Raw genomic sequence first — 19742 nt, 5'->3', positions numbered from 1 at the left:
TTACATATAGATTTCAAATATATAATTTTTCAAAAAAGTAAAATTATGCAACAAAAGTTAAGAATATTTTATGTATTTTAAAAAAGTGGAGAGAGAAAGAGAGTGATGGAAGAGAGAGGAGAGAGGAGAGAGGCGAGAGAATCCGAGATAAAGAGTGAAGTACGGAGAAGAGGAGAGAGGAGAGAGAATGCACTTGGGAGGAAAATAGTAAGGTTACTGATTTTGTCACTCTCTTTTTTGTTAACACAATTTTCCTGCAAATGTATTTATGGTGAATGCACTTGTAAGGGAGTGACGTTAACAAAAAGAGAAGTGACAAAATCATTGACATTAACAAAAAAGGAAGTGACAAAATCATTTTCCAATAGTAAATGCATATAGCAGGAGCAGAGAATAAATGCACATGGGAGAAGGGGTATTTTAGGGGAATGAATCTTTGAGAGAATTTTGTGAGATTGGTTTCTCTTATCTGATTTCACTCCTCCATAAATGACACGGTAACAAGTTTTTTTTTTATAAATTAGCTTGAAATTTTAGAAAAAGGTTAACCGAATGTATAGCTTACAAAGGGCATATCTCAGGAGAAAAAAAAAAGAAAAAAAAAGGAATGTTGAAAAAAGTGCGATAATCCATGCACAACCAACATGGAGAGTAGGGTAGATTAAGTAAGATAACAAAAGTGCCATGCGTATTAAGATCATACTTCTGTTGCACTATCCATCTAAGCGGAAGGATAATATAACGGGGTATGATATGTAGTGATACGAGTAGAATATCATGAAAGCTAACTACTACCTGGCACATCCCGCCAAGTTAGGAAATAAAATAAATAGTCACGGTTAGAAATGATGAAATGATAACCATCACTGAGGACTAGCAGCATAACAAATTGACATTAAGGGAAGGCCGAATAGCTACTACAGAAGAACAAGGCACCAAGAAGAGACTTGAACTAGAGATGTCAGCATCCGACAGGGGGCCCCACCTTTCACACCATGCTCATTCCATCCGGCCTAATACTCTCTTATCCAAACCCAAAGGCTCGCCAGAAAAAATCTGTCCTGTCAGCCAAAACCCAACACCACTAGTCATCCAGAGAAGGGATAAGCAAACCAAGATTTTAAAACTCCAATTGAACCCAACAATTCCCAACGCGGCACTCACTTCTAAAGAATCGACTACTACAAAGGACCTCGACCTCGAGGAGGCAATAAGGAGATAGATGCATCCAATACTCGGGTACTCCCAAATCCCGCATGAATGCCTAATCCACACGAACCGCACAACCTCAACCGATTACCAAAGGTTCGCCGAAATCTAGAAGCGAGGCAGAAGGAGCCTACATTTTGCCGCCGAATCAACGGATCCAAAACGAGGCTACACAAATTGCAAGAAACTATAGACTGCTCTGCTCAACTAGCGAATTACCACCCATCTAATAAGAACAGTCATAGTTACACTCATACAACACAAAGAACAATCAGGCCTAGTGCAGTAAAGAAATCAAGGGTTTTGAAGATTTGATCAAGATTCCAATACTCCAATTGCTCTTTCATAGCCCACTTACCAATCCGGATCCACTCTTAATCTGAGTATGCGCATAAATAGCCCATAGAAACAAGCCCAATAATGCACGAAACCCAAATATGTAAGCAATCAGCCCAAATTCTATAAGCTGAGAGCAAGCTGCCTATGGTATGCATGTAATTCTACCATTTTAACGGGCTAGATTAAACAATATCCAAATGTTTACAGATGTGAAGCACTACGTCGAAACCAGGCCGAAGTTTTGAAACTCCACTAATCAAATTGATCGGTGGTTTTCAGATGAACCCCAATTTCCGGCGCGAGAATACCTCCATTAGGAATTGATTATTAAGAGATTAACCGAAATCCCACACGAGACCTCCGAATTAATCTCTTCATCTTGAACCCGTACTGTCCACACGAGCAGATCCTCCCCCGGAATCAACCCGAACTCGACAACGCCATCGGCAATCCTGGTCAAGTTGCCGGCGTACTCTGCCGACACCGGCTTCTCACGCAACTGCAGCGAGTGCCGTCATCGTCTTGACCTCCAACTGCAGCGGCCGATCGGAATCCGATCAACGAGTACACGTTGATGATGGAAATCGTGCGGTGAAAAAACGCCCGCGATCTCGTTGGCTGCGTCGCCGTCGCAGACCGATAAACAGGAGTCGGCGGCGATAGTGAATGCCTCTGTGGTGATAGCCCATGCTCCATCCTGATTATAGAGAGATAACCCAAACAAGGTTTGGTGATTTTTTGCAAAAATCGGAAGAAGAAAACAAGGGGAGTGCATTCTCTCTCTATTACTAGAGAGAGAAGCTCTCAACCCATCTTGTTGCCTGCAATTTCTGACTTTACACGGTAAAAAGTTTCTATCAATTTTAGAAGCGACATCGGATGGGGGAAAGATATTATTCTAACTACGGAGTACAAGATTGGTTTCTCTTCTCTGATTTCACTCCTCTAAGATCACTTACTCACATTTTTTTTTTTTTTCCGTTATAATTTCTAGAACTTTATGATTTACATATGTATTCTAAAATGGTGAAAAAGACATGTCCATTTGGGTGTTCTGCTATGGTTTTTCGTGTTTGTTTTTCCAACAAAACGACGTACGTAGGGCTTTAAAAAACCTATGGGGATCTGTACTGCACACGCATTGCAGATAAAAAAGAAATGCACATGCGATGTGGTCGGGTGCCTTGAGCGCTAGTGTTTTTTTACTAGTATAAAAATAGCATACAGTACTTTCTGATTCTCCGATAAGAATATGATAATTAAGACTGTTGACAATCAGGCAAAACAAGTGATGGATAGATATATGATAGAAATGCGATCATTGCGACATAGAGTTCTCAAGCCTTCGATCACTAGCCTCGTTTGCGTGATGATTCACCAGGCAATTAAGTCTAATGCCTAGAAAAATTTGGAGCAGGCTCGTTTGGATAATTGGGATTTCTTAATTATCTTCTCCATTCTAGGTTAAATAAAGGCTTCAATTAGCTAGATCTAATATAATTGTGATGGTCGACACATGAACAATTTGGCTAAATTCTATCTAGTATTAATTATGGTTGATAGCCTGCTAAACCATTTGTTACATTGTCATATCAATTCAAAGCAATGATGCGTCAATTTGGATTTTAATCGATATAGTAGTTGAGATGATGACAACGGCATGATATATAATTGGCTGTTTTCTTTTCGTAATTTTACTTGGTGGTGGCTAGCTACTCCGTAGAATCAATCTTTATTTTTTTTTGAAGATTGAAGCGCCTCATTCTGTACGTCGTTATTTGGTTAGCACTTTGTTTTTTATATATTCGTAAATCATATCACTGACTCTTGATTGGTATGCTTTGCTGTAATCATTGGTAGCAATGAAAATGGAAAATGGTACGCACAATCTAGATAATTGGTGAAACCTTTGGAAGAGTTGGGTTATTTATTTATTTATTTTATTTTTTATAGAAGAGATCATTTTACATCAGATATGAAGTGCATAGTACAAACCCGGGACATTACATTAATTGTGAGAGTCCACGAGATAACCAAGCCCAACAACTAAACCAATACGAAATAAGCCCATTGTAGGGTAGAAACAAAGAAAAAGAAAGGAAAAACCATCTAAAGGAGGAACCCACACGCAGGTGAGGAGACTGGAACTCCTGACCTTCTAATGAAATGCAAGAGTCTCGGCCAATTAAGCTAGCCCCAGTTGGTTGAAGAGTTGGGTTGATTGTCTTGCTACTGTGATCGAGACGCTTCGTTTACTTTTTCCTATAAACGCAAGGTGTTTTTTTCTTGATGATAGTTAGTTTTAGTTGTAGTTTAGTAAGGTTTGAACTCCTATCAAATTCATGAGAGTACATGGTGCCTATCACTTGGCTACTACTACACTTGCTTCGAAGTGCAAGACTATCATGCAACTTTCTTTATTTTTTGGATAAACACCATGCAACTCTCTGTTTTATACACTTGTGAATATAGCTGCAACCATCCACGTTGCATTTAGGGCTCAAACTAGGAAGACCTTGAGCTTAGAGACTTGATTCCACTTGACTCTTGAACTTTAACACATTAGGCATAAGGGGGACTCAAGATCTCGAAGCTTGTTGAGATTACAACACAAGTAAATAGATGGTTACATTGCCAAGGTGAGATTATGTTCCTTTGATAATTTTACAGTATTAGATCTATCTATTTTTTTAATTAATTTGCTAATAGCTTTGTACTATTTTATTCTTGATTTTACACCAAGGATAAGCTTGATAGACACTTGATGAATTTAATGCATTGACTTAGAAGCAATGGATAGGGTAGAAGCAATCCATGACTTAATCCAGATTTTTTTTCTGAGAATGACAAAATTAACTTGCTTGTCAAGAAGAGACCACATGCTAAAGCATCCATCTTAAAAGTGAAAACTAACTGCCAAGGAGTGGATAGGTTAGGCTGTTAAGGCTCAGATAATTGTTTTTAAGGTTATGATCAACTTAATTACGTGGTTCAATCTCTAAACTCCCCTGCACATGACAATGGATTAAGGATTCGTAACACAGGGACCACAGTGAAATGTGGGACAACCCTGCGCCGGTCACTGACTAGATTAGGGAAGATTTTATTGTAGCTTGTGATCTTCCTCTTAGAATTTTCATCTTCTTAGATAAGGAACAACTACTATTCATGTGGAAATCATGAAAATTATGCCAACCTGTCGAACATTACACTCTAAAATAGTTTAAATTACATGGATAACCTTGATGACAATGTAGATTATTACTCGGGGGATTAAGAGGGTCGCCTCTTTTATTCTTTTGTCCTTTGCAACCATATTACTGTAGTACGAAACACACAACTTACTGTTTAATGCCAAATTATCTTTAATTAAGCACACTTTAAGAATATTAATTGCTTCTTAATTTCTTCTAGAGCTCCAACACCAAATCTGCAGTGAAAACAATAAAAGTTGAATAGAGTTAGTTACCAAAATAGTGGCGCCATTATATATATTCATCAAATCCACATCAGTGTCTTAATACGACTAGTTAGTAGCAAGGAGGTCATACCGTATAAGTATCTGAACCAAATATGACGTTGATGAAATATTATAGAGTGTGCCATGTACGAAAGTACATATATAGTTTTGAACTATGTCTCTTGAAATGCAGGTCATACTCGTAAAAGGAACGGAAACATGGTACGCCTCATGCTAAATTGTAGTATGCTAGGGATAGACTTCTATTGATAACAAATTAAAATTTTCTCTTCAAAGTGGTAAACATCTAGCTAGTAAAACTAATTTTTTTTTTCGTTTTCAAACTAGCCATACAGAACACATTTCGAGGAGCATAATGATCCGACATTTTCTCTTAGTAAAATTCCACTTTCTAGAGATTTTTACCTTCGTATGTTCATTTTTTTGGGAAAACATTAGGAGATCGGGTTGGATTGCTAAATTTGTTGTGTTGAAACTGAAGTGAACCATGTTTCGGAACATGCCTACCAAAACATAATTTTCTAGGGACTGAGGGCTCTTGGGTAAAATGCGTTTGGGACCTCATGTTGGAGGTCTTTTCTATGCGCTTATCAAGAATAGAAGTTGAAGCATGCGGTTCTCATATGCCCAAACTTTAAATGTTAAATCTAGCTACTTCTATGGTTCAGAATTTTGCAAGGGTTCATGGTCAAAATTTTATTCATTATAGCTAGAGTCGGGAGCAATTGGGAAATTAATTAATGGGGACGTACAGTAGATACATATATGCGTGGTTACTTACAGTTTGCATCAGTTTTGATCCAACATTCTCTGTTCCCAGTTGAACCACTTCCAGTACTGATTGCGATTTGAGGTGGGTTTGAGTGGCTCCTAAAGCAACGCATGCTCTCTTTTGAAATTTTTGAGAGGGATCGCTGTGGATATATGATAATATCTTCATCTGGGAGCATACCATCTGCATTATTAATATTGTGCCTGCAGCCCTCATTTGTATCCTTGATTTCATTTTTATGTGGCTTATCTAGTTTATTATGCGGTACAGTAGTTGAGCTCTCAGGATAGACTTTCTTGTGGAACATGTGGAGGATCTGCATGCAGCAAAATTAATTAATGTAGAATTAAGAAGCTGAGCAACACAACATTTATAACCAGCTGGACATATTTAAATATACCCTGTACGTGCATTTCATATCCAGAGACGAACTACTCATCAGAAAAATATTTGATAAACATACTAATTAATGGGAGTAATAAATCAAGGATATGTGGTCCATCTAAAGACATGCAGGTCAATCTGGTCCATTTATTTGGGTCATGAATGTGCTCTGCATCAGGACCAATTTATTACGTTAATTTGATGGTTTGGTTGCTTTTTCTTATTTGATTTTGTAATTAGCAATGAATTCATTTATATATAGCCATCCATCCATAATGGGGCCTTTTCTTGATGTATTTATTATGTCTGTGGTATCATATTAATAATATTATTAATTCCTCTAGCAGCGTCTCAGTAGATCCTATGCTAACGAACGAACATCAATGGTACACCTGATCAATTTTGGTGACAGTGATGCAACTTGAGTCATACTACAAACAGTGATGACTTTTACCTGTTGGAAGACTTTAGGGATTATGACTGAGTTAGTATATACGTAATTGGTTTACTCTCACTTCAGACTATTGGTTCATTATAAGAAAATCACAAACGATGTTGCTGCAATGATATTTCCTGCCAAACAATATTAGGAGATTCAGTATGTGCTCCGCAAATCCCTCTTACAAAGTTTATTATCCAATGCTAGAAGTAAGTCGACATACCTTATGTAGCTTTGTTTCTGCTGAAGAAGAGTCAACATTTCCCCCCATCATAGCTGTGGATGTCCGAGACGAAGCATGTACCAATTTTTTCTTCAGCATCTTTTTCATAAGATTTATGGCAGATTTATCTGTTTCCTTGTCTACCCTCTTTTCTCCCCTTTCCAATTTCGAAGTAGAATTTTCCTCTGCTACTTTTGTCCTCTGAAACAATTCCCCTAGTGATGTTCTGTGTTCCTTCTTTACAACCATTGTTTCTGGTAACTCAATTGCTGACCCGAATAGATAACCCTGGAGTGGACAGGTTGTTGCACCATTCCCACTAGTCTCTGTACCTTCAAATGGCTTGCCACTCAGTGTAATGGTGCTACAATGGCTGCTTCTCCCTGTGCTAACAAGGCTGTTTCTCCCAGATGAGTCATTGTAACCATCTTCAGCTCCTAGCACCTTATCCAACTCATCATTAATCAGCTTCAGATCATTTTCTGTTACGTGTGTTTCTTTTTCAGTTATGTTCTCAACAGAGATGGAAAATGTTGGTGTTGATGGGTGAGTGTTGACTGGGTCTGACCCCAGAGTGCCAATGGTAAGAAAGCCATGGAAGAGCTCGGAAATTGCACGTGATGACTCTTCTTCGTAGTAATTTTCTTCTGCTCTAGCTGCATCCAAGCTTGCAAATGAGTATCGAAGATAGTTGTCTCTCTGTGCTTTGCCAAAGGGCTTCGTACCACAGTTGGACTTGGGGTAGTACTGTTGCTCATCCACTGATGGCTGGCCTGAAAGACAAGTATAATAATATTCCGACAGAAGAAAAGTGAAGTAATTGTGATAAATTGTGTGGAGAAAGATTTTACTACTATGTTGTCCATTTTATTTTCATCGTGAAGTTATAATACTCCATCTATATATAAGCTTGCAGCATGGGAGCTTCCAAGTGTACAACTCTTGTGCAGTGTTGTTAATAAGCTTGCAGCATGTGGAGTTTCTACGTACGTATACAAGTCTTATGCGAGTTAATTTTTCTAGGGGTTAAGGACTAGTTACCCAGAACCTATCTTTCTTCTTGGCAACACAACAGTTATTGAGTTTCCAGTGACCTAATAGTTGTGCTACTAGCTAGATTCATATGAGCATCGACATAGATATGATGGTTACCAGTTTTCCTATAGTCCAGTTAAATGCTTTGGTTATAGTCTGAGTGTCTGACTATAAATGGTTCATCATATCATGTGTTCTATTGCTTTCGTTGTGTTAGCATAAACATGTGTACAAGGAAACATGTATTACCTATGGAAACATCTTTAAATGGTTCAGTAGAACGGAATTTGCGATGCATCCAACCGAGTAACTGCAATCAAGAATGCTACAAAGTCAGATATACCAGTTTTCAAGTCTTCAAAGATCAACAGAAATCAAGATTACCGTCATGCTTTATCTGTCCTTCAGAGGGCTAGCTTGACTTAGATCACTTTTGCAATGAGGAGGAACTGAGAGAAGGTGCTCTTTTTGTACTGTGGGTGTGACTATATACTTGATAACTTTGATGCAAAAACTTGTCCTTGAAGCCTCTAAGAGATTGACGACGAGCGGCTAGAGAGAAGCATGCAGAAAGTTACAAGATGTGGGTTGGCTATTTTTTTTGTCAAATAGCAAATCATGTCACTAAATGGGGAATGGCAAAGGACCCAGCTGATGATTCCCCCAGGCCATGCACTTAGATGAGTTTATCTAAGGTTGGTAACTGGTCTTGGTTCTATCAATTTATTTCTAGTTAGTGGTGTGGTCTTTGTTATGTTTTAGGATCCATGTGAGCATGTTAGCTAGGTCGAGATTTATTCATCTTTTTCAGACTTTCGTGTATTTGTGCAATTGTCAATACATTTGCAAATCTAAATGGTATTGCTAGGGTATTTATACTTTGATACATATAATTCTATTTGCTTTACTATGTATTTGGTCAGCGCAACCCACATGAACTACGTGGAGCCTGGAGAAAATTTTGTCGAGCCTTAATCAATTCAAAGGTGATACTGTACAATAATGTAGAAGCATCAGGGGCCCAAAGTTCAGTCCAAGTGCTTTTTGTCAGGTCCACCCCTCATATGGCAGTTCCAACTGAAAAGACCTTCTCTCTTTTTCTTGTTATATTCTTTCTTATTTTCTTGGGTGCTGAGAGTGATAGGACTCTTACCTGCCAACTATTAGTTTCTCTAAAAGATCTTTGGTTACTGTTTAATTTGTTTAAAATATATTTTGAAGGGTTTTCGTAAAAAGTTAACTTATTTGGATATCGGTAAGGGTCTGATCGGCTCATTCAGTTTTATCCTATCAAATTGAAAACATGTGTGTAAACAAATTGAACGGCTCCGATTATTCGTTTGGGGTTTCGAAAAATGTATTGGCAAATGTATTGTCTCTAGAACCGGCCCCACATATATACATAGACACAGTGAGCTTCTAATAAGGTCTTTAAATGCGGATCTCATAGTTTGGAACCTTCCGGGTCATATTATGAAGATCCAAACCGTTCAACTTGTTTAGAACAAAATTTTAGGAATACTCGCTAGAAATCGGCTCAAAATATGACTGAAAAGTACTTGATCTAAACACTTTTACATAGAATGGTTCCTGTCAAGCTTTATGTAAAAACTATTTGGATCAAACACTTTTCAGTCATATTTTGAGTTGATTTTTTGTGGGTACTTTTAAAAACATGTTCTGAACAAGTTGAACGGTTTGGATCGTCATAATATGACCCGAAAATGAAAAGTTTGCATTTTAACAAAATGAGAGATCCCTTAGTAAAACCGGACTGTATATATTTATGTTTTTAAAAGTACCCGAGAGAAATCAGCTCAAAATATGACAGGAAAGAATTTGATCCAAATAGTTTTTCATAAACCTACTAACTAATAAGTCTAAAAGTCTAAACTAATTTGTGCGCTATCAAAATAACAGCAAAACATGGTGTAACAATACAGTTGCCACACAAATCTTAACACGTGACAGAATCATTTTTGGGGTAAAAATATTTCTGTCCGAAGAAACAGGTTACGGCCGCCAGGTAATATTTATGGACGTGAGGTATAGTATGGCGGATGTGACTTGTGAGGGGACACGGGATGCCTACTGCCCTCGTGGCCAAGGCAGTAGCGACACGGCACCGTTTTGTGCATTAATAACCCTTTTTTTTTTTCTTCTTCTTTTTAGACTTGGTTCTCATTAAATGGGGAAATAGAGCATTAAAGTTCCTTCATGCAAACAGAAAACTGCTAGAATAAAGTACGCACACTCGTACAAATTACAAAATTCTTGGGGCACCCAACATCTTTATTGACTACATCTTTTTGTGGGGCTCAGTACTAAGTGTATAGATCATACGAAAATGTGCGACAGATAAAGATGTTTGGGTACCACATGTCGGTGTCTCAAGACCATTGAATAATTACTCATCAATGGTAAATAATTCATTACTCTCAATATAAGTAACCAAGCAATCATTCATTCACTAATTTTCCAACTTTAATTAGTTGGGTTGTTTACATTGCATTGATTTGTGAATTGAATTTTTGGGTGGGATTTAAATATTTTTTGGTTGGGTGTTCAAGAAGGGCTAAACTAAAATAAAAGTAAAAATATTATATGTATATTCCAACAACAAAATTTTTTGGGGTGTTCAAGTGACCGCCTATCATTACATGTAGAGCCTGCTAGAGCTAATATTTATGATTGCACATCCAAGTCAATATTGTGAGGGTGGTTGGTAACAAGGATGAGATGTAAATCTAGGCATCCTGAGTTCAAAACTTGGCGACCTCTTAGGGACATGCCACAAGAGATTCTAGTCACGGTGTGGATGAGCCTGACTTTGGCTGAAGAAGAGATTAGTCGAGGTGCAAGTAAGTCGGCTCGGACAACTCCTGACAGTTGATAAAAAAAATATATCCTAAGCAATTTTCAATCTCAGATCGATGATACATACCTTCTTTGTGAGTATTCTTATTGATAATTACCGGTGAATACGGATGTAGCATTATTATGTTTTTCAAAAATTTGAAATTGGTAGCAAACAAAAGGACAAAGAGAAAAAGAAAAAAGAAGTGGGTTATTAATGCACAAAACGGTGCCGTGTGAGGGGCAGCAGCGCCTGCCAAAGGCAGTAGGCACCCCGCGTCCCTTGTGAGGTTGTAGGATACGTCCGTGAAGTCATGTCTCAGGAGTATCACGTCCTTACCGTTTCATATACCTGCCGTAGGAGCATAGTTTACGGACGCAATATTCGTACCAGTTCGGTGAGTTTGCTCTAGTTTCATTTTCTATTCACAAAAGCATCATTCAAGCCTCAATTATGAAATACACTGCCATTATACTTAGTTACTATGTTTAGGATTAACAGGTAATGAGAATATCTACCTTGGTCCTTAGAGTTTTAGCTAGGATTTAAAATAAATGGAGGTGAGTAGCGGAGGCAATGGTGGAACCCGGTGGTGGTTCTCCTCCTCCTTCTTCTTCTTTCTTCCTTTTTCTTCTCCCGGGATCCCCTCTCTCTCGGGAAAAAATGAAAAAAACGGGGGAAGGCGATTAAGTCTCTCTCTCTCTCTGCCGAGAAAATGATAATGGGGGAGGGGAAGGTGAGTTGGATTTTTATAGGAAAATGATTTAAGGGTGTAGTTTGGGAGGAGATTTGGCCACGTGGGGAGCAGGAGAAGGTGAGGGAGCTAGGGATGGTGGTGAGGTGATGGACTCATGGGTGGAGTACTGTGGGGGTGGTAGTAGTTAGGTTTAATTTGTTGGCAAGGGATTAAATTAATTAGGGTCCCTAGCTAGTTACATTATACAAGTTAGTTTAAAATAAATTATACTACTGCTTAATTAACATTACTAATTAATTTTTATTAGAAAAAATTCGGGCTCAAATTCGTGTCGCTACTAGGGTAGCTGCACCTGGGCATGCACCAAGCCAGTTTTTCATCTAGTGTTTTTTTTTTTTTAATCTATTCAATCCATATAACATGGAGAGCCCGAAGACAAATACAGATTTACTCACGAAATATAGGAAAGAACCGAAACTATCTAAACGTAAACCTAGGCACCTACTGCTCTGCCAAAGCAAGCCGGCGAAACGCTGGGACATAAGAACCAGTCGCAGCAAGGGTAGTAGAGTATCAAAAGACACCCGGCTCAAACCCACAATCAACACGAGTAAATCCGGGCTGGTATGTTTTTTTTTTCATCTAGTTGAATATGCTACTGTAATTCACAGCATTGATTCCAGTTGGGTTAGGGGCACTCCAAGTGCGCGCGTTTCGGTTCTTAGAAAAACGCAGGGAATATTATGCACATTGAATTGGAAATAGTCCTTGTGAGAAGTGTTATCAGCCTAGCTCGTTCATCAATTGTCTATCAGAATTGTTGATACCGAGCATTGTATTTGAATCCGAATTTGTTCATCCATCTAAATAGTGAGTGTGAGTGAACTTATTACCTACCTGCCTTCTAATTGGTTAATACTAGTACTAAACTCATAAGCTTACTATATTTTTAATTTAATAAAATAGAAATAAGGATAAAATCAAAACTTACCTATATTTACTTTGGAATGATTTCCCACTTACCTTTTATTTTAACAATACCATGGAGAAAATCCAAGCAAAAATTGAAAATTCCATGACCCCAACTCTAATGATTCGGAGAAAGAACACTGATACCCATTTATTCTTCTCATTCTCCTCTTGATCAAAAAATGCATGTGTTCTTCTTATATATTCTCTATATCTTCCTTAATTATCCAATGCATTTTTTTTCTTCTCATTTTTGGCATTTCTTAACTCACTTAAAACATGAGACCGGCCCTTCATTATTCTCAAGAGTGTTTTTCCTCCGATTCTTCCAGAAAAAAGATCAAATATCTAAATTAATTAAGGTTTTGTAGATTGAGAACCATAAGAAAAGCAAGACTGATGTATTAGAACTGAATATAATAGGTAGATAATCATGCTCGATCCAGGACAAAAAAAGAAAAGAAAAAAACTACTGTATAAACCAAAACAAGAATGTAAAATGCTTTGTTTGTTCATGGGTAGAAATTAAGAAGTTTGGTTCGCAAATTTTTTATATATGATTCTTAATTTGGCAGAGTCTTTTGAGATCAAGGTAAATCGATCAGTACTATTTGACTTTACCTTGATCGCCTAATATAACTAATTAATTAATTATGGTTAAAATGGAATTAATGTAAAGTAATTAAGTATAATATTAATATCAACCAATAAGAATGTGGATAATATTCGTGTATTTTTTAGATGGATGAACAAATTAAATTGGATATTTCTTTGTACGTATTTGGGTCAGAGGCGCTCTAATTGCAACAAGAATGGGATGGGGGCCATCTTTTAGGCCTATGAGCTAGCCAGCCACATCGACTAGCTAGCTAGGTACGGTGTGTTGCTTCAATTCCAATGTAATTTTATTCTATATTAGTACCATATAGTATTATGTAAAGATCAAATAGAAGCTAGAATAACAACATAGAGATAAATCCAGCACAGAAAAGAACAAACTGATCGATCCATATCAATCGATTACTGCACTGCACTGCCCTGCCCTGCCCTGCATGATGAAACCACTTCACCGGGATCTTTCTCTTTGTCTATTTGCTACTAGTACAAGTTGTCGATCGACATTTCAGTTTAACAACGACTGTGATTCACATGATCGGTATATCTAGGGCAGCATGCATGCACCACCCTTTAATTTGCTAGCTAGTGTCAAAACCATCCATGTGACTGGTCCGGAAAGTTGCGCTGTTAATTATTTAATTTGCATGCATTATACCATCATGATATATATACACAAAGATTGCATAGGCATTTGGCCTAACATCATCAGGGGTTAGGTACGTGTACGTGCTAGAATAAAGGAGGTCATGAGTACGTACTTCAACTTCAATTCTCTTTTAAGCCGTACGTTAATCTAGCTAACTGCTCTAACGATACTGCATCACTTTCTCCGATAAGAAAAGGTGGTCGCGTGGTAATCCAACAATACCGACTTTCGCCAATAAAAACTCAACACACAAAGATTAACAGTTTTTTCCCTCTTTTTTAGGGCTGGAATATAGCAGAAATAAAAGCATTTGGTATAGTTTTTTCAAGCTTGATTTTGCCCAGATTTTATTAATTTAAAAAAGAAGAAGAAAAGATGACGACGAGCGGATCAAAAAAAAAAAAAAAAGATGATGACGAGATTTAAATATTCCTTTACATGGCTGGTGGTTTTAGACTTTCAGTGTAATTAATTAGGATAACTGCCATTTTGACTGTTGCAAGTGTTTAGAACAAGATGTTTGGTGTTGCACATTAATCTTAGAAAGGACTGGGCATGTTAAATTAATTAGTTAAATATAATCATTTTTTTGGTCAATGTAGAACAATCGATCAGTGCAGGTTGCAGAGAACAAGATGATCTCTCATGCATATAATATAACAGAGTTGCTATAGGTACAACAAAGATGATCTCTCCCGCAAAGATGATCGGAGCTGTCCATTTTGTTCAAAACATTTTGTTTAGGGTCTCCGTAAAAAATCATCTCAATCCAATATCGGTAAGAGTGTTTACGAATCATCCAATTTTACTTCAGAATTTAGCCTAAACTTCAAGCGAATTAACTGGGAGAACTTCAAGCCCGTCCCTTGGGTACTAACTACTAACCTTACTCTAGCTAGGGCTCTAGTGCTCCTTGTTGGTGGGCTCAAAACAGGGTTCTTTTTGTTTTTTTCAGCAAAGGAAAAGATTTAATTAAACTTGAAAGGGTACATCGAGTAGAAGAAAAGGGAGAACCAGAAAGTTTATGACAACCCCGAGAAAAAAGTAAAACAAATTTACACCCAAAGAGTACACCTAAATCACGAGCCTTCTAATACCATCGAGATTTCTTTTAAAGTCTTCCACCGTATATGTAACGCCCCGATTTCTCAAAAAATTTCGAAAGCATTAACCCAAAAATACACTGAATTTTATAAACTATTAGACCCTTATTTATCCTTATACAAAAATTACAACTGTAAAATAATACAAAAATCTATGTACATTTGTTTAATAAAAACAACTCCAGAGCGACTCTAGTTTTGACACGAATTCCAAGCAACGTTGGCCCAAATTCCGTTCCAGGGGGTCCCACCTGTATCAACTGCTCCCCTGTGAAATCCTGCACACTCTGACAAATTGAACGCCGAAGCAAACGATTTGCCAGGATACAAACGTATCCTGAGTGATAATTCACTAAGTAGAAATCCTAAAACCCAATACCACAATATGCAGATCAACAATATAATAATTCATAATACACCGAAGGTACAAAATAATAACACATCGTCTTTTTCTTTACTATCCATCATCTTACATGTAATCTAAGGATTCTCTCCGCGAGATCCTTTCCTCCCACATCCACTAACTACAATCGTCTCATGGGTCCACCCTTCCTCTTGCTTGTCCTGCACCAGGGTCCTAGGTGAGCGCATCTAAGTTATGTACCGAGTATGTTCTCACTTAAGACCATAACAGGAGGATCGAGTCATCCCATGACGTATCGTACATTAGGGTCGGACATCCACTACCCCACGCTAACTATAACCGTCTCATGGGACCCATTCTCTTTCTCCAAGAGAAACTTCCCATGACGTGTCATACATTAACGTCTCACTAACTATAACCGTCTCATGGGACCCATTCTCTTCCTCGAAGAGAAACTTCCCATGACGTATCATACGTTAGCGTCACAACACCGGGCCCTTCAGGTAACCCATTTCAACACAGGGCCCCATAGGTTACCCTTGCCATCACCATGACTTAAATCACAATCCACACAATCACACTTCCAACACTTTATCAATTTCCATTTACTTAACATCGTCTACATGAGTCACTACTCGTAACCACCCAGGGAACCTATTTGTCCAATCTACAGCCACAACAAAATATCACACGGTTCAACATTTCAACTAAAAGTACTAACAACACATAACCATGCGATAAAATTAATCATGTCATAGAATTTATCATGCGAGTAACAAAATAATATTCAGTTAAACAATTAATTACTACACTTAAAATTAAGTCTATTTCTCTCATTTAGAAATTTTATAAAACATTTCTACTATTTAAACATTTTCTTTAACTCTTATACTATTTATAGATTTTACAAACTAATTTTTTTTTATTGAAAAAAATACTTATTGCAAAATTTAGTATTTACTAACTATATTAAATATTAATATGAGATTTTTATAACAACAAAATTATGAGAGGCTATTCAAGTCAATATTTATTAGAATTAAAGATTAACTAATATATAATCTAAAATATTTCTTGTTTACAATATAAATAAATTTTTACTAGTAAAATATTCTTGTGAATATTTCAAAAATATTTATCTACCCAAATAATTTATTAAACACGTAAACGTCCACCCAAATACAAATCAATAATGCATCATCAATAATAATTTCACAATCAAACACTTGTTAAACGATCATAAATCTTCACAGGGTATAACACTAATCATTCCAGCACAACCGGACTAAATTTTGATATAAATAGGGCTAAAAATAAATTGACAATTTAACAGCAGGTCATCATCTTCAATAAACTTTAAATCTAAGTAACTCCATTAAAATACAGATTAAGGTTTCGAGTTTCCGGAAAACTACCTCAAATGCGATTCTAAGTTCAGATAAGTGTTGTACGGTGTCCGTAGATCGCCATGGTGGTTTTGAAATCTCGGGGCAGCGTCCGGCGCACTCTGATAGGGCCCGCAGCAGCGGTGTGCCCACGAAACTCACGGTGTGCACACACCTATGGCCACAACTCTCTCTCTCTCTCTCTCTCTCTATTCTAGACTCAACAATAGAATTTGGAGTAAAATAATATACTGGTGTTCAATTTTCGAATTTATGTGGGTATGTATAATGAGAGAATAAGGTAGTGAGAAGGTGAGAGGATAAGTGTAGAAGTGGTGGAATGAGGAAGGAGAGTGATACTGATAATGATAAAAAGATGGGGGACAAGTGCCACATTTGGGGGGGTTTTCAATTCAAATGTATGTGGACGCATGTATGTACATGGTGAGAATGTATCTAGACGCTTTTATGTATAGGATGAGAGAGAGAAGTGAAGAGTTAGTTTGAATAGAGTTCTACTTAGGGTTTAGATAGGAAAGATAAGAGATGAATATGAATCACTGATTCCCTGTATATCTAAAGTTTAAATACATTTCTTATACAATAGTGCAAATAATATCAATTGTACACATAATAATATATTTTAATTATTCAATCTAATTAATTATTGAATTAGGAATTTAACAGTATAAATTTGTATTAAAAAAAATTGGGTCAAAAATTCGGATCGTTACAGTATACACCTTTACATTAAATTTGGCTTTGATCCACAAGGCTGTCCTTGTTTTCAAGGTTCTTTTTATTACTCCTAGACGTTTAAAAATCATGGCAGATGTGTTGTTGTTGTTGTTGTTTTTTATTATAATTTTTACACGGTCTACATCAACAAATTAAGGTTAGTAGGGTGTTAGTTTATTAGTCAACGGAGGGTTCGGAGGCTATCCATAGCCTTGAACCCCAAACCTACTCCCCGTGACTTACTCACTTGTTTTGCGTGACATGCTCGATACTCATCTACCATGCCACCAAGAATTATATAGCAGTACTTATTACTCCCCTCGTTATTAAATAAGTGATCGGCGCGCAAATCTAAGCCTTTAAAAAATTGCATTTGTTTCGTTAAAAAAATCAAAAAAATTTCACAAATGAATTGATAGCAATGAGTTCTATTAGATTGTAAAAAAAATTTAGATTTTTAAACTAAAAATATGCATATTTTACGAAGTACTTGTACGGTATTGAACCGTTTTGGTGTGGTTTGCTACCGTAACGAAGTACTCGTACGGTATTGCACCGTTTTGGTGTGGTTTGGTATCGTAACGAAGTACTCGTATGGTATTGCACCGTTTTGGTGTGGTTTGGTACCGTATGGATGTACTCGTACGGTATTGCACCGTTTTGTTGTGGTTTGGTACCGTAACGAAATACTCGTACGGTATTGAACTCTTTTGGTGCGGTTTGGTACCGTAACGAAGTACTCGTACGGTATTGTACGGTTTTGGTGTGGTAAGGTACCGTACGGATGTAGTCGGACGGTATTGCACCGTTTTGGTGTGGTTTGGTACCGCATGGATGTACTCGTACGGTATTGCACTGTTTTGGTATGGTTTGGTACCGTATGGATGTACTCGTACGGTATTGCACCGTTGTGGTGGGGTTTGTTACCGCATGGATGTACTCGTACGGTATTGTACTATTTGGTGCGGTTTGGTACCGTAACGAAGTACTGGTACGGTATTGTAGCGTTTTGGTCTCGTTCGGTACCGTATGGATGTACTTGTACGGTATTGCACCGTTTTGGTGTGGTTGGTAACGAATGGATGTACTCGTACGGTATTGCACCATTTTTGTGTGGTTTGGTACCGTATGGATGTCCTTGTAAGGTATTGCACCGTTTTGGTGTAGTTTGGTACCGTATGGATGTACTCGTACGGTATTGCACTGTTTTGGTATGGTTTGGTACCGAATGGACGTACTCGTACGGTATTGCACCGTTTTGGTGTGGTTTGGTACCGTATGCATGTACTCGTACGGTATTGCACCCTTTTGGTGTGGTTTGGTTCCGTATGGATGTACTCGTACGGTATTGCACCATTTTGGTGTGGTTCGGTACCATATGGATGTACTCGTACGGTATTGTACTATTTGGTGCGGTTTGGTACTGTAACGAAGTACACGTACAGTATTGTACCTTTTTGGTTTGTTTAGCTACCGTACGGATGGTCTCGTACGGTATTGCACCGTTTTGGTGTGGTTTGGTACCGTAACGAAGTACTCGTACGGTATTTGCACCGTTTTGGTGTGGTTCGGTACCGTATGGATGTACTCGTACGGTATTGCACCGTTTTGGTGTGGTTTGGAACCGTTTGGATGTACTCGTACGGTATTGCACCGTTTTGGTGTTGTTTGGTACAGTATGGATGTACTCGTACGGTATTGCACCGTTTTGGTGTGGTTTGGTACCGTATGGATGTACTCGTACGATATTGCACTGTTTTGTTATGGTTTGGTACCGTATGGATGTACTCGTAAGGTATTGCACCGTTTTGGTGTGGTTTGGTACCGTATGGATGTACTCGTAAGGTATTGCACCGTTTTGGTTTGGTTTGGTACCGTATGGATGTACTCGTACGGTATTGCACCGTTTTGGTGAGGTTTGGTACCGTATGGAACTACTCGTACGCTATTGTACTCTTTTGGTGCGGTTTGGTACCGTAACGAAGTACTCGTACGGTATTGTACCATTTTGGTGTGGTTTGGTACCGTATGGATGTACTCGTAAGGTACTGCACCGTTTTGGTGTGGTTTGGTACCGTATGGATGTACTCGTACGGTATTGCGCCGTTTTGGTGTGGTTTGGTACCGTATGGAAGTACTCGTACGGTATTGTACTCTTTTGGTGCGGTTTGGTACCGTAACGAAGTACTCGTACGGTATTGTACCATTTTTGTGTGGTTTGGTACCGTATGGATGTACTCGTACGGTATTGCACCGTTTTGGTGTGGTTTGATACCGTATGGATGTACTCGTACGGTATTGCACCGTTTTGGTGTGGTTTTGTACCGCAACGAAGTACTCGTACGGTATTGTACCGTTTTGGTGTGGTTAGGTACCGTACGGATGTAATCGTACGGTATTGCACCGTTTTGGTGTGGTTTGGTACCGGAACGAAGTACTCGTACGGTATTTGCACCGTTTTGGTGTGGTTTGGTACCGTAAGG

The 19742-nt window shown here is 38.0% G+C and overlaps 1 protein-coding gene and 1 long non-coding RNA gene across 2 annotated transcripts; one reads left to right on the top strand and one right to left on the bottom strand.

The window, feature by feature from the left end:
* Positions 1-1727: 1727 nt before the first annotated feature.
* Positions 1728-11396, bottom strand: LOC131310024 (protein LAZY 1). Its single transcript, XM_058336805.1, has 6 exons — positions 11258-11396; positions 8267-8434; positions 8132-8192; positions 6848-7620; positions 5811-6117; positions 1728-4978 (listed from the first exon to the last, which is right to left on the bottom strand). Exons 2-6 carry the CDS (start codon positions 8270-8272, stop codon positions 4959-4961), a joined length of 1167 nt encoding a protein of 388 aa, XP_058192788.1. The 5' UTR covers positions 8273-8434; positions 11258-11396; the 3' UTR covers positions 1728-4958.
* On the top strand, positions 7043-7786 carry LOC131310025 (uncharacterized). Its single transcript, XR_009195083.1, has 2 exons — positions 7043-7267; positions 7354-7786. It is a non-coding gene; the product is annotated as an uncharacterized LOC131310025 (long non-coding RNA).
* Positions 11397-19742: the final 8346 nt, after the last annotated feature.

Source organism: Rhododendron vialii, chromosome 12a, assembly GCF_030253575.1.
Source record: "Rhododendron vialii isolate Sample 1 chromosome 12a, ASM3025357v1".
Classification (NCBI taxonomy): Eukaryota; Viridiplantae; Streptophyta; class Magnoliopsida; order Ericales; family Ericaceae; genus Rhododendron; species Rhododendron vialii.
Note: the sequence above shows the minus strand (reverse complement) of the source record. Positions and strands in the feature narration are given on the sequence as shown.